The sequence below is a fragment of the Mobula hypostoma genome, chromosome 10, assembly GCF_963921235.1.
Source record: "Mobula hypostoma chromosome 10, sMobHyp1.1, whole genome shotgun sequence".
Lineage (NCBI taxonomy): Eukaryota > Metazoa > Chordata > Chondrichthyes > Myliobatiformes > Myliobatidae > Mobula > Mobula hypostoma.
Window position 1 is genome coordinate 85523204 of NC_086106.1, and position 14168 is coordinate 85537371.

Here is a 14168-nt window from a genome sequence, read left to right on the forward strand (position 1 = left end):
GGCTCACAGTGTGTTCAGTAAGAATATGGCAGATGACATATAATGTGAAAATGTGAGAAATCATCCACTTTGCTAGAAACACAGGGGAGAAAAGAGCAACTTTTAAAGATTGAGATAGATGTGAAAGGTGAAGGTGCTCAAAAGGACCTGTGTACAAGATCAGTGGATGTTAATATGAAAGTCCAGCAAACTATTAGAAGACAAACAGTATGCTGGCATTTATTGCATGATGATTTGAATACCAAAGGTATCTCCCTTGCCTTGCTAACTTTGCCCTTGAAATATTATAAACACAAGAGATTCTGCAGATGCTGAAAATCCAGAGCAATACACATGAAATGCTGGAGGAACTCAGCAGGTCAGGCAGCATCTACGGAAAAGAATAAATAGTCAACCTTTTGGACCAAGACTAGTTATTAGGACTGTGAAATACTATGTGCAGTTCTGGTCTTCATAATCACGAAGCCTCTAATATAAGAGGGAATGTATTTAAGGTTAGCAGGGCAGGTTTCATTTATCTTTTCAAAAACTTTACAGATTTGAAAATGATTAATTAAATCAATGCGTGGTTTGGTCTGGATCTCATTGTATGAAAGGGTAATGGAGGCTGAAACTCTCAAAGCAGCTGGATGAGTACTTGAAGAATCATAACTAGGAAGGCTCCACACCAAAAGATGGAAAATGGGATTATCCTAGAATAGACATGATGAGTTAACTATCCTCCTGTGTTGTAAATTTCTATATGATTATATTTGTTGTGATGATCTCCTGGAACTCATTTACACTGTTGTTGAGGTTTGGAGAGATTTTTTTTTGCCCTTTTAGTTTAACATAATAGGACACTTGCATTGTCAAATAGTCAAAAAGGATCAGAACCACCATCTTATATGATGTGAAATGTTGGTTTGCAGTACAGTGCATAGACAAAATTATTGTACAGTAATTTACAAAGTAAATAAATGGTGCAAAGAAGAAGCACTGTTCATGGACTGTTCAGAAATCTGATGGCAAATGGGAAGAAGCTCTTTTTGAATTGTTGAGTTGGGGGGGGGGTGGTGCGGTGGTGGTGGTGTCTTCAGGCTCCAGTACTTCCTCCCCAATAGTAGAAATGAGAAGAGGGCATGTCCCAGATGGTTAAGGACCTTAATGATGGATACCACCTTCTTGAGGAACCACCTCTTGAAAATGTCCTCACAGGTGGGGATAACACAGTACCTGTGATGGAACTGGCTGCATCCGGCTTCCGCAGTCTTGCAATCTTGCACAGCGGATCCTCCATTACAATCTGATACAACCAGTTAGGATTTGCTCCACTGCACACCTACAGAGATTTGCAAGTGTGTTTGGTGACATACCAAACCTCTACAAGCTCCTAACGGAGTAGGAGTTTGCTGTGTCTTCTTTGTGATTGCATCAAAGTGCTGGTCCAGGATAGATGCTCTGAGATGTTGACAGCTCGGAGGGCAATTGGTCACCTAGCTGAGTTCTTAAAGCTGCTTACTCTTTCCACCAATTACCCCTTGATGAGGATTGGTGTGTTCTCCCGACTGAAGTTCATAATCAGTTCTATGGTCTTACACCGTAAGACATAGGAGCAGAATTAGGCCACCTGGCCCAATGAGTCTGCTCTGCCATTCAATCATGGCTGATCCTTTTACTCTATCTCCTCATCAACCCCAGTTCCCGGCCTTCTCTTCATAACCTTTGAAGCCATGGCTTGTTGTGTGAGGTTTTAGTTATGACACTCCTCAACCAACCAAGCCATCATGCTCCTCTCAAACAGTGAATCATTATGTACTTTGCCTGCTTAATCTCACCTGCATCTTTAATGTATTTAAACTTGATTTTCTCAAAGGCTATGGAAGAGTATTAATGGCTGCAGTAATAAAAACAGAAAATGCCAGATAAAGTACACGTGAGACTGTATCTATGGAAAAAGGAACAGTTAATGTTCATCAGATTTGGGAAAGGAGAGTTTTCAACCTGAAATTACCTGTTTCTCTTTCTATAAATGTTGCCTGACCCTCTAAGTGTTTCCAGCATTTACTATTTTGATATTTTTAAGAGAATACAGAACTAAGGAGAGTTGACAAAATTCTGCTACAAATCAGTCATGAACTGGTCCAATGGTGTCCAACAGATACTAAGGAATCCTGGTTACCTTAGCACCTATAGCAAGTTGGTGTCTCATTTCATTTACTGAGGAATCGATGGATAAGGGAGGAAAAAAAAACAAATCAGCAGTGAAGACTGTTAAAGGGGGTAAATAAAAGGTACAGGTGGCCCCCGTTTTCTGAACATTCCCTTTACAACATCTTGCTGTTACAAAAGACCTACATTAGTTACCTGTTTTCGCTAACAGAAGGTGTTTTCACTGTTAGGAAAAAAGGCAGCGCGCACCCAAACAGCCAGGCTCTTCCCCCGGAACTGCATTCTAGCCGCCATAGCTTAAACACGTGCTTTATCTTGACTTATTTTGTACATCTGTTAGCAAGGTAAGTCCTAAGGTATCGGAAAAGCCTAAAAGGGCTCATAAGGGTGTTACACTTAGCGTAAAACTAGACGTAATTAAGCATTTCGATCATGGTGAACGAAATAAGGACATTGTCCGCGCATTGAACTTGCCTGCGTCCACCATTCACACTATTTATATGTAGAGAGAAAGAATTTTGAAGGCTACCGATGTTACTGTTGGTTCTGCTTGTAGCAAAGTGGTCTCTCTTAGTCGGCATCCAATAATGGATAAAATGGAAAGTCTATCGCTTGAGTGGATTGATGGGTGTACAAAGTGTAGTGTTCCGTTAAGTTTTCTTATACTTAAGGAGAAATCAGTCAGTCTTTTTAATAAGCTGAAACAGAAAGCACTGGACGATGGTGATGAAAGTGTTGTGAAAGTGGAATTTAAAGGTACTCATGGGTGGTTTGATTGGTTTCTGAGGCGAGGGCAGCTTCATAGTTTAACGTTTACCGGAGAGAGTGCTTCGGCTGATACTGAAACTGCTGAAAAGTTCCCAGCAGACCTGAAGAAAATAATTACAGAAGGTGGTTATTCCTACAAGTGTTTAACTGTGACTAAACTGCAATTTATTGGAGTCTTCCTGATTCCTGTAAGTGAAACTACACTGTACATACATTATTTCTATTTTATATAGGCTGTCTATTTTTGTGTTACCTGGCATGATTTGGCCGCTTCATAGCTTAAAGGTTACTGGACAGAGTGTTTCTGCCGAGAGCACTTGCGCCGAGAATGCTGCCGTGAGATTTTCGCTGCGCTAGACGGTGCTGCAGAAAAGTATTTCTACTTTATATAGGTTGTGTATTTATCATTCCTGCTTTTACTATATGTTACTGTTATTTTAGGTTTTATGTGTTATTTGGCATGAGGTTATTTTTTGGGTCTGGGAACACTCAAAAATTTTTCCCATATAAATAAATGGTAATTGCTTATTCACTTTACGACATTCCGGCTTAAGAACCATTTCATAGGAACGCTCTACCTTCGGATAGCGGGGCAAACCTGTACTTGGAAGAAGAGAAGAGAATAAACTCTTAAAAAAAATACAAGGTAACTAGGAATAAATCAAGTGAAAAGAGAAATGTATTTATCCAGAGAATGGCAAGTGGTGTGTAATTTAAATGCCTTTAAGTAGAAGCAGGTAAATAGGCAAGTAAGAAAATAATAGGTTGTATTCATGTAATTAAGTCAGGGTAACACTAAGATTAGCTGAACTAAGTGGTCTGTTTTGTACTGTAAATCTTATTCATTCTATGTATTTAGACCAGGGATTCTCAAAATTTGATATTCTCTCATCTTGTGATAGTCATGATACTTAGTTTCATTATCACTGAAAGAGTCGTGCTTGCTGGACCAGCTGGCGGCTTCTATCCTTTTGTATATTTATATGTATATAATTACATTGCTGTGGGAGACAATGAAGCAATGAAGAATAAAGACAGAGGAAACCAAAAAAAACCCCACAAATTTGTTTAAAGAACTGTACAATAAATATTTATCCTCCATGGGGTAAGAAAGCTAAATAGTAAAATTCATTATGCACGTATTTATACTAAAGAACAGCATGAAGCATTCGATTTGAAATGCTTAATGTAATTGAGAAGCTAAAACTAGTATCATTAAATGAGATTTATTAACAAATTCCAGCAAAATACTTTTCTTGGCTGGACTGCTGTCTTTGGGCCCAGTGTAATTAGAATACATAGAATGATTCCCGTCAAATCAGCAGTCGTCTCAGAACAAATCATAAACATACAAAGAATAGAATAACAGAAACATTAAATTTTCAGCATTGCCATACTCTTGCTGTTGTAATATTTACTCTTTCTCTTTTCTCTTACAAAGGAAGTCACATGCTAGCATCTGATTGTGTGTTGCTTGGATTTCCAGCATTTGCAGATTTTCTCTGATTCTACAGCACTGGTTATTCCCAATACTATACACAAATCACATTCTTCACTCAGGCAGATATCATCATGTTCAAATCTAATCAACCCTAAAACATTCATATGGGCACATTTAACATGTGTCTCTGAGAATCAATCACAAGTAAAAATTCCAAATGGTTTTTCCCCTACATAAGCCCAGAGGCAATTAAATTTACTAGAGCTCTTCCATTAACATGCTAGCTTGGATTAGTGGACTTGGACCCTGATCTGAGCTGAGATTTTCTGATGTCTTGGGAAAAAAAATGAGTATAACTAGTACTTTTCACACATCTCGTTCCTATCTTATTAGCAATCCTAACTGTCATATGCAGTAACTGTCACATAAACTCACTTGGAATCATATCCCGAATGCCATGACAAACTGAGAGACCCTGATGAATAGGGCATCGTAGTGGCCTCAGGCTGTGCCTCTGATGACTTGGCCAAGTGCCATGTGTAAGGTCTTATCCCAGGACCAGTTCTTCTGAAAGAAATAAAACACACAAGTGTAAGCTGCAGGTACAAGATAATGGTACTAGCATTTGTAGATGTTTTCTGCCTACAAAACAATGATTACACTTAAATTAGCAGAGAATTTGGAACATTCTGAAAACAAGAAAGACGCTTTACTAATGCAAATATATTTATTCTCTGAAACAGGATCCAGCAAGAGTAACATGGGACAAAGCACAGAACAATGAATGGTATAGGTCCTATGAAACATCTAAGAGTTACATTCATAATGTATTAAGGCTTTTTTAAAAACTACAATATTGGTCTACTACAGATCTCACACCTTTCCTGAAGTTCGCCAACTTAATTCTCATGACAATACTACTCCACATGCTCTGGCAGCATTTTGCCACACTGCCTAGATACATTCTTCACATCTAAACTTTGGTGCGAATGTTAATGACTTTGTGAAGGGGCAGTTGGGAGGACACACACCAGTTCTCATTGAGGGAGTCAGTGGTGGAAAGGATGAGCAGCTTCAAGTTCCTGGGCATCAATAACTCAGGATCTATCCTGGACCAAACACATTGATACAATTACAAAGAATGCCAGTGACTCTACTCCATGAGGAGTTTGAGGAAATTTGGTGCCTCACCAAAGACTCTTACAAATTTCTACAGATAGGCAACGGAGAGCATTTTTACTGGTTGCATCACAGCCTGGTAACGAGTATCCAATGGGCAGGGTTGCAAGAGGATGTAGAGTGTTGTTGACTAAGCCAGTTCCAATGTGGACAGACTCTCCATGCCATCAAGGACATCTTTAAGAGGTGGTGCCTCAAGAAGGTGGCATCCATTATTAAAGACCCTCATCATTCAATACCTGCCCTTGAGGTGGTACAAGAGCCTGAACACCCAACTCATTGTTCTTAAGAACAGCTTCTCTCCTCCGCTATCTAATTTCTGAATGGTCCATGAACCCATGACCACACCTTGTTATTCCTCTTTTGCTTTATTTATTTATTCTTGTATTTAGGTTATAGTAATTTTATGTCTCACACTATAATGCTTCCACAAAACAAATTTCATGATGTACTGTGCAAGAGTCAGAGGCACCTTGGATATTTTCTAAACATGGTTTTAGATGGTATGGTCTCTACAGAACCCGAATCTCAACATCCAGGCTGTCTGGGATTACCTGGAGAGACAGAAGCAAGACAGCCAAAGTCTGCAGAACCATGGCAAGTTCTCCAAAATGCTGATTTTCTTATAAAACTGCATGACAGTGTACCAAGAAAATTGATGCAGTTTTAAAGGCAAAGGGTAGTCACACCAAATATTGACTTGGTTTAGTTTTTTTTTTACTGTTTGCTGCTCTTTATAGTAATTTTTCTGACATTAAGAAACATTTCAGTTCATTACTTTTGAAACCCCCTTCACTTGACAGAATTAGTTTTTTGAACAATACTGTATATCAGTGATAATAAACCTGATTCTCATTATAAGCTTTTCTAAAACAGAAAGCAACATCCTTCAATGTTTCATTAATAGCCTCTAGACAGTGCCAGTGAAGGGAACCCAATCGATTTTGCCTGTCCCTCATCAATATCCACTGTAGTTAACTGTCATAAACACAATTAGGACTTCCACTAAGATCATTCAACTTTATGATTCTCATAACTCAATACCTTATCTGACACTACATTTATTCAGTAAGTTACAAAGACAACTTGTTTTCACAATGTTTCATGTATAGTCCTTTAGTTGAGATTCTCTGTCAAACAAAGAAAATTTGTTGCAGTCAGCATGTTAGTGCCAACTATGAGGAACATAGAAAATAGTAATTTATTGAACTATATTTGAAATATAGGAAGCTGTTCCTTAAGGTTGTCATAGCTGGGAGGTGGGGGTTATAGAGAGATAAGCTCCCACTACCTACTAAATGCTCTGAATGGCACACATCTCAAATAGCCTCTGACAACCGAGTCCAGCCCTTGGCCCTCACACGCAGCTTAGCTACTAAGCTCAACAGAACCATTTCTACCGGCAGAAGAAGGGGCAAAAGCAGGTCATTGGCACCTTAAAACAAGACACTTTGGAGAGATGGGGCTCATCAGCTGTGGTTGGCAGCTCATCTAGCAAAAGATCTCAACCCTCCATTGCCTTGTGGCAATACTGACTCAAGGAAAAGGCTTCAGGAGTAAACCCCGAGGAACAATCCAGAGCTAGAATCCTTAAGGCAGTTTTCAGTTGAGTTCAATGCCGATTGCCAACTCCTGCAAATCTACTGGTGCAAAACTGTATTGGACTCCCCTGTTTCTTTGGATTCATAAGCTGTGTAGAGAGGGAGAGCCTGCTACTAGGGGCAATAGCTTGCTCTTCATTTCATACTGCCCTGGCTTGCATAGACAGCTAGGACATAAAATCCATGGTTGACCAGAATCAACAGAGGGCCTACTATTTGGAACCACAGAATATCTGTTTAGGATAATTTTCCAGAGCAGAGTGTTCCTGGCCCAATAGTAATAGTATTACCATATCTGATGAGTCATATGAGGTGGGTCATGCCCACCAAGTTTCAGTGGAGGAACTCTTAGGAGATGATGATTACCACACAATTTAGGTTAGCAATAATAGAAAAATAGGAGCACTAATTAAAGGAATGGCAATTTAAAAGGGACAAATGCAGATCTGGCCCAGGTAAACTGGAACCAGAAGTTGAGAAGCAAAATTATAGCAGAACAATGGTGCAACAAGCAAACTGCCAGCTAGAGGAACTCAGCATGTTGAGCAACGTCAATAGCAGGAAAGGAATTGTCAAAGTTTTGGTTTGAAACCCTGTAATCAGAACAATGGGTTGCCTTTATAAAGATGGTGGACATATCATTGATGCAAATTCCCATGAGGAACAAAGAAAGAACAAATTGGACAATGAAAGAGATACAGAGAAAGATGAAGCAAAAAAAAAAGGGATTGCTTACGGCAAGGGTCAGGATTGAAATACCAGCAGGAATCAAGCTGATTACAAAAGAATCTGAGTGGAATTGCAAACTGAAAGGCAAAGATGGCGTACTGGAAAAGATTAAAAGATTAGCCACCAACAAAAAAGGGACTCCACAGTGTCCTTTTGGCATACAAATAATAAAAGATACAATAAAGACCAAATGTCAACAATGTATTTTTCATGTCATTACATGAAAAGAAGGCTTGCATTCTAGGAATTTTTAATTGCGCTTCTTTCCAATGAAGAAATCATAGGAAAGAAGTACAATAGAAGGACAAATTTGGGTTCCTGAAGATAAACAAAACTAATAACATAGATGATGCCAGCAAGGTGTTACCGAGTTAGACAGTACAGATGTCAAAGACTTATTTACAGCAAGAATCATTCAACTTTAAAAAGGGTCAAATATGATGTATATTACTCTGAAAAATGCAATTCATAATATTAAAAGAAGTCAGCTTGACTGCTTAGTGTAAAACTCAGTTCTAATATTTCCTCGGAGCTTGTACTTCAAGGAACAGAAGTTCACAACAGTACAGGTGCAGTCATAAAATGTGGCCCTGGCTGGAAGAAATTACTGGCTGTGATGTTGAATATAACATGAGTTCTGTATTTCTAATTATACTTTTGTTTTCAGATACTTTTACCACATACTTTTAAGAAGCATTTAACAAGACCATAAGACATGGGAGCAGAATTCAGCCATTTGGCACATTGAGTTTGCTCTGCCATTCCATCAGGGCTGGTTTATTATCACACTCAAACTCATTGTTCTGCCTTCTCTCCGTAACCTTTGACACCGCTAATAATCAAGAACTTGTGAACCTCTGCTTTAAATGTACCCAATGACTTGGCCTCCACAGCCGTCAGTGGCAATGAATTCCACAGGTTCACCACCCTCTGGCAAAAGAAATCCTTCATCTATGTTCTAAAAGGACATCCTTCAAGAGCCAATTTTAATCATTACCTTTATAAAAGCTTTTTGCTTATGCTTCCCCGAAAGCTTTTATTGATTGTGATCATCACCTTAGTTCAGAGAGCAACATTAAGCTCAATTAATCTAACCTTGGAGCTGAAATCCCTCATCCCTTGAACTATTCTTAAAACTCTTTTTTGTACCCTTTGAGACCTTCATAAAACACAGTGATCATAAATAGATGTAATATCCTAGAATGGCCTATTGAGTCCCCAGTGCTTTTCTAACAGCTTAGTATCACTTTTGCATACCTCTACACTATACTGAGGTATGTTGAACAAAATCCTTTCTAAATCCTTCCATTTTCAAAGCTTATGCAGAGTAACACGTGCTGGCTGAAAGTAATGAGAGATTTTTTTTTACATTTCTATGCCCAATTGTAGAAGAACACCTACCATGTATACGCTAAAACTGTTAGCATTATTCACTGGACTTAATAATACCTGCAGTAACTTTCTTAGATCCATGACAGAATGTCAGATCATCATTTCCATTTGCAATAAGCAATGTTAACTTCCCACACACAATTATTTTCAAATTTTGCAATCCAAAGTCATTTACGATAGTTTAATTAAACAGTAGAAAAAGTTATCATCTGCAACAGTAATATGTTATTTTTAAACAAGGTTTCAGAAGCAAACTCCCTGCAAGGTGGGGAAAGAATTGTGTGTTTGGAAGTTCAATGTTAATGCAAAGCCTAAGAAAACAGTGCAGATTTCTGGCCTCTTTCAAACTTTACACACAGGATGTTTCAACTGCCCAACTCAAACTATTTCCTGCAATTCTCCTATCCATAAAATGAAGAAACATTGTGTGTTTTTTTTTGCGATCTATGTTGAAATAGCAGCATAGCAAGAATTCTTAACCTCCCTCTGGGAGTGTGAACAAAAACATTTGCCTTGCAGTTTACATTTTGAACACAGACTGATTGTGCTGATTTCATCAGTGCTCTTTGACAATCACTTGACTGTTTTGAAGAACCCGATCTGACATGGCTTGATGCAGTAGTTTTCCCTTTATTCTGAAGAACATCTAATTTTACTTTTCCTTGGCAATATTCTCTGCAAGTTGACCTGAAAGCTTTCAACTGTTAGAACTTGTGGCACCAGCTAATTGCTCACCAAGGCCAAGAAAACGCCTTCAAATTATCCTACACAGTCAAGAAAGCTCACCAACGACTCTACTTTGAGGAGACTGAAAAGGGCTGGACTTTGTACATTCATACTTACATCATCCTGCATCCTCCCCTTTGGTGACTGGGATTTGGGGATGGGGGGGTGGGGCAGGATGAAGCAGCCTAGATTTGAACTACTCATGCCACAATGCAACACTATCCATTTTATGAAGTATTTGCTGGACATTCTGGGGTCACCAAGAGAAACTACCAGATTCAGTTTCACACAGTTAACATTCCCAGACACAAGGCCAAATGTCCCGACTGACAGCACAGCTACAAAGTCAGCTGCTGCCAAATAATTAGTCACAATATCTGGGAACAGATTATTGTCCGTATTCCTCCTCCTCAGGGCTAATGCACCACTGTGTAATTGGGTGTTGGACTTCCTAACGAACAGATCTCAGATAACCAGGATGCACAATCGCTCCTCCCTCCCCATCACCCCCAACATGGGTGCCACCCCAGGGCTGTGTGCTCAGCCCATTGCTGTACACTCTGCTCACACATGACTGCATGGCCAAACACCCGAGCAATCACATTGTCAATTTCTCCACTAACACAACAGTGGTAGGGTTCATCATCGACAACCAAGAGAGGAAGTGGGAGAGCTCGAGGCTGAGCCCCAGCCAAATAACTCCTTCCTCAATGCCAACAAGACAAAGAAGATAATTATCACTTCAAGAGAACTCGCACCACTCACCCCGCCCCTTTACATGGGTGGAACAGAGGTGGAAACGGCAAGCAGTTTCAAACCTCTGGGAGTGCACATCAAACACAATCTCTCATGGTCCCAGAACACATCCTACACAGACAAGAAAGTTCATCAATCCCTTTACTTTCTGAGGAGGTTGAAGGGAGCTGGATTTCGCACATACACACTCACATCATTCTGCAGATACACGGTGGAGAGCATCCTAACAAACTGCTTCACTGCTTGGAACAGAAAGGTGCCGGAATAGGGCCAGTAACATCATGAAGGATCCCAACCTGCTCATGGACTGCTTGTCCCACTCCCATCAGTGAAGACGTTACGCAGGATCTATGCCAGGACCAATAGACTCAAACACAGTTACTCTACACAAGCAGCAAGACTGATCAACACATCCACCCAATAGCTCCATCGCCACTTTTTCATTTCCTGTCAGTCACCTTCCGTACAGCCTAGCATCACCTTATGGGCATACAATCAACATATATTTAATGCATTTTCTATTATGACTGCATTCTTTACCTTTCGTGTTTTTTGTGCTGCATCGATTCTTATTAGTAATTATTTCATTCTGCTTTATACAAACATTTGTACTTGTCTACAGGAAATGACGCTAAACAACCTTGATGTATACATGTGGGCGAAAAAAAAATTACATGCTGCATATCTAAAAGCTTCAGGCAGCATAGCTTCTCTCAAGTCTTGAGCCAATCATAGAAGCCACACAAGTTGTGAAAATGAGGAACTGCGCTTAACATAATGTGGCTTGTGGACGTTCAGTCACTGGCAGCATTTAAAACTAAAAGAAATAGATTTCAGCGTTTACAGGTTGACTATCCCTCATCCGAAATTCCAGCATACAAAAACCCTCTAAAATCCAAACTATTATTATTATTATTGAGCGCTGAAATGACATCACAAATGGAATATTCCGCAAGGTATTGGGAAAGTTTCCAGGCGATACTCAGGTCTCTGCACGCCACAGACATTTCTGCGAAGTGACTTTATACACATAATGAACAGAAGTTAAAGAAAATAGAAAAACACTGCATCAAGTGAAAAATGAACACCTTGATTATGAAAATCTCAAAAGAGTGGATTCGCTAGCAGATTGAACATACACCGCTTAACAGTATGCTGATTACGAAACAAGCAAAGATCCATCACAACAAACTGAAAACTGAAGGTAAATGAATATTCAGAAGGCTGTTTGCAGACATTTAAGAAAGTCTAACATGTGGAATGCCTGCATGAGTACACAGCTGTGATGAACGTGTGTAAGACAAAGTTTGCTTAGCAGTCATCATCATCATCAGGTGTCATGCCCAGTTTGAACTTTGACTGCCATGATCCACACGCTCCTGTTTCGGGTCAAGTGGATCAATTCATTGGTATTCATTTCCAGTTCTCTGGCTGCTGTCTCCATCATCATTTGTCTTTCTCTCGCTTTCTTCCCTTCAATCTTTCCCATAATTACCGTGCATTCTCTTTCCTAATCACATGTCCAAGTGAAGTTACGTTGCCTTTTCATGACCTCACACATTATTTCTCTGTGTTTGCTCTGTTCATGACATCCTCATTAGATATTCATTTCATCCATGATATTGTTTGCATCCTCCTCAAAAACCAGTAGTACATAAGTTCAGAGTCAGTAATGATGATGATCCCAAGTTATCTCATTATACATTCCAAAATCCAAAATCTGAAAATACTTCCAGGGCTGGGCATTTTGGATAAGGGGTACTCAACTTGTATTAGGAATCAAATATTTTGCAGACAAATCCAGAAATAGCTGTAGAGGTATTAGATCAATAATGTTGAACTATGGAGCTGATTCATGGGATTGATTGGACTATTCCAGCTTTCTCCTGTTTCTTATCTGCTTAAGCAAGGAAAGTCAAGGCCAGTACTTAACGCCCATTCACAAAAGCCTTTAAAGTGGTGGCCATGGATTGTCATCTTCAACCTCTGCAATCCTTGAGCTAAAGATACAACACCATCAGGCAGGGATTTGCAGGATTTTGATCCAGTAATTAAATGATTTCAATCAAAGTGATGTTGACTTGGAGAAGTACTTTGAGATGGTTCTCCTAAATGTTTACTGCCCCTGTCTTGTTTGGCAATGGACTGAAAACTCTTTTTGAAGTAGCTTTGACAAGTTGCTGCACCACACTTTGTAGCTGGTATAAGCAGTAACAGAGAGTTGAGAGTCAAGGCCTCCAACCTTTTTCTTCTCGCTAGCAATACTGGCAAGATCAGCGAACTTCATTAACTGTAGCTCTTACAGTCGAGTCAAAGGCATAGTCACACAGCCCAGACACCAGCCCAATACAATGCTGATGTTTCAGTACTTCGACACGGGGTTCCCAACCTGGGGTTCATGGACCCCTCGAATAATGGTAGGGATCCACGGCATAAAAAAAAGTTTGGGAAACCCTGCTCTAACAAATCCTATTTTCCTCCCTCAAGACTGTTTCCTCTATACCTGTCAAATCATTTATAAAGACACTGCACACTATAAAAGGCTTAGTAGGGAACCCTGTGAAACCCTATATAAGTTTCTAAACACTAAAATACCCCATCAGTCATTATTCTTTCCTTTCTGTCACTAAACTAATTTTTAATCTAGTTTGCTATTTGTCCCTAAATCTCAGATTTTTACTTGTGTGATAAAGGTGGCACATCGAACTGTGTCAAATACCTTGCTACATCATTTGTATACTTTATCAAATGTTTTACCCTCATCAATACTGAATCTTCATTGTTCAATAGATTCATTTAAGTTGGTTAAGTTTCTTAACGATTACATGCTGACAATCCACCATTAACCTATTCTTCTCAAAATGCTTCATGTTGTTCCTCAATTTTATTTTTCACCTATTTTGGAGCTTGTTACCATTTTGCCTTTAGTGATTACAGATTTGAAAAGATGGCATTAAAATCTGCTGTGAAGACTTCATTATTAGTTTTCAGGCCCAGTAGCTTGAGCAGATACTATAGTTCATTTGTGAATTGTAATCTTTTGCAACACAGTCCCACAATAATCCAAAATAGCAGTACATTCTCCACTCATGAAACAGAACTGATCACTATCCCATGTGTACTGTCTCTCCTCTGGCAGGCAACTGCAGCATACATTACAAGTTACAATGTCTCACTGATTTAACCACTTCAGCTAACTTGTTTTATGCAGCTTCAGAAAAATTGGATAAATAAATCACTGCTGCAACATTTGTGAAAAAGGATTTGACAAAAGGCTGTACAAGCATCCATATTTCCATATTTTTGTTTTCTGTCAGTGAATTAACCTCCTGTGTACCTCAGACATTTTTAACGCAGGGCTAGAAACCACTGGTGTCAATGACAGTAAGTGAATGTGTGCCTCTCTTGAATGAGGCTCCTTAGAA

At 39.4% G+C, this 14168-nt stretch overlaps 1 protein-coding gene across 6 annotated transcripts in view; it reads right to left on the minus strand.

Annotated features, from left to right (window-relative positions):
* LOC134353003 (protein Shroom4-like) overlaps positions 1–14168 on the minus strand; it is a 156089-nt gene that overhangs the window by 42344 nt on the left and 99577 nt on the right. For 5 of the 6 annotated variants that reach the window (XM_063060759.1, XM_063060758.1, XM_063060756.1 and 2 more), the window contains one exon: positions 4796–4927. In XM_063060759.1, coding sequence (XP_062916829.1) covers positions 4796–4927 — 132 coding nt within the window. The remainder of the gene's footprint in view (positions 1–4795; positions 4928–14168) is intronic. The other variant, XM_063060757.1, reaches the window with a different exon arrangement.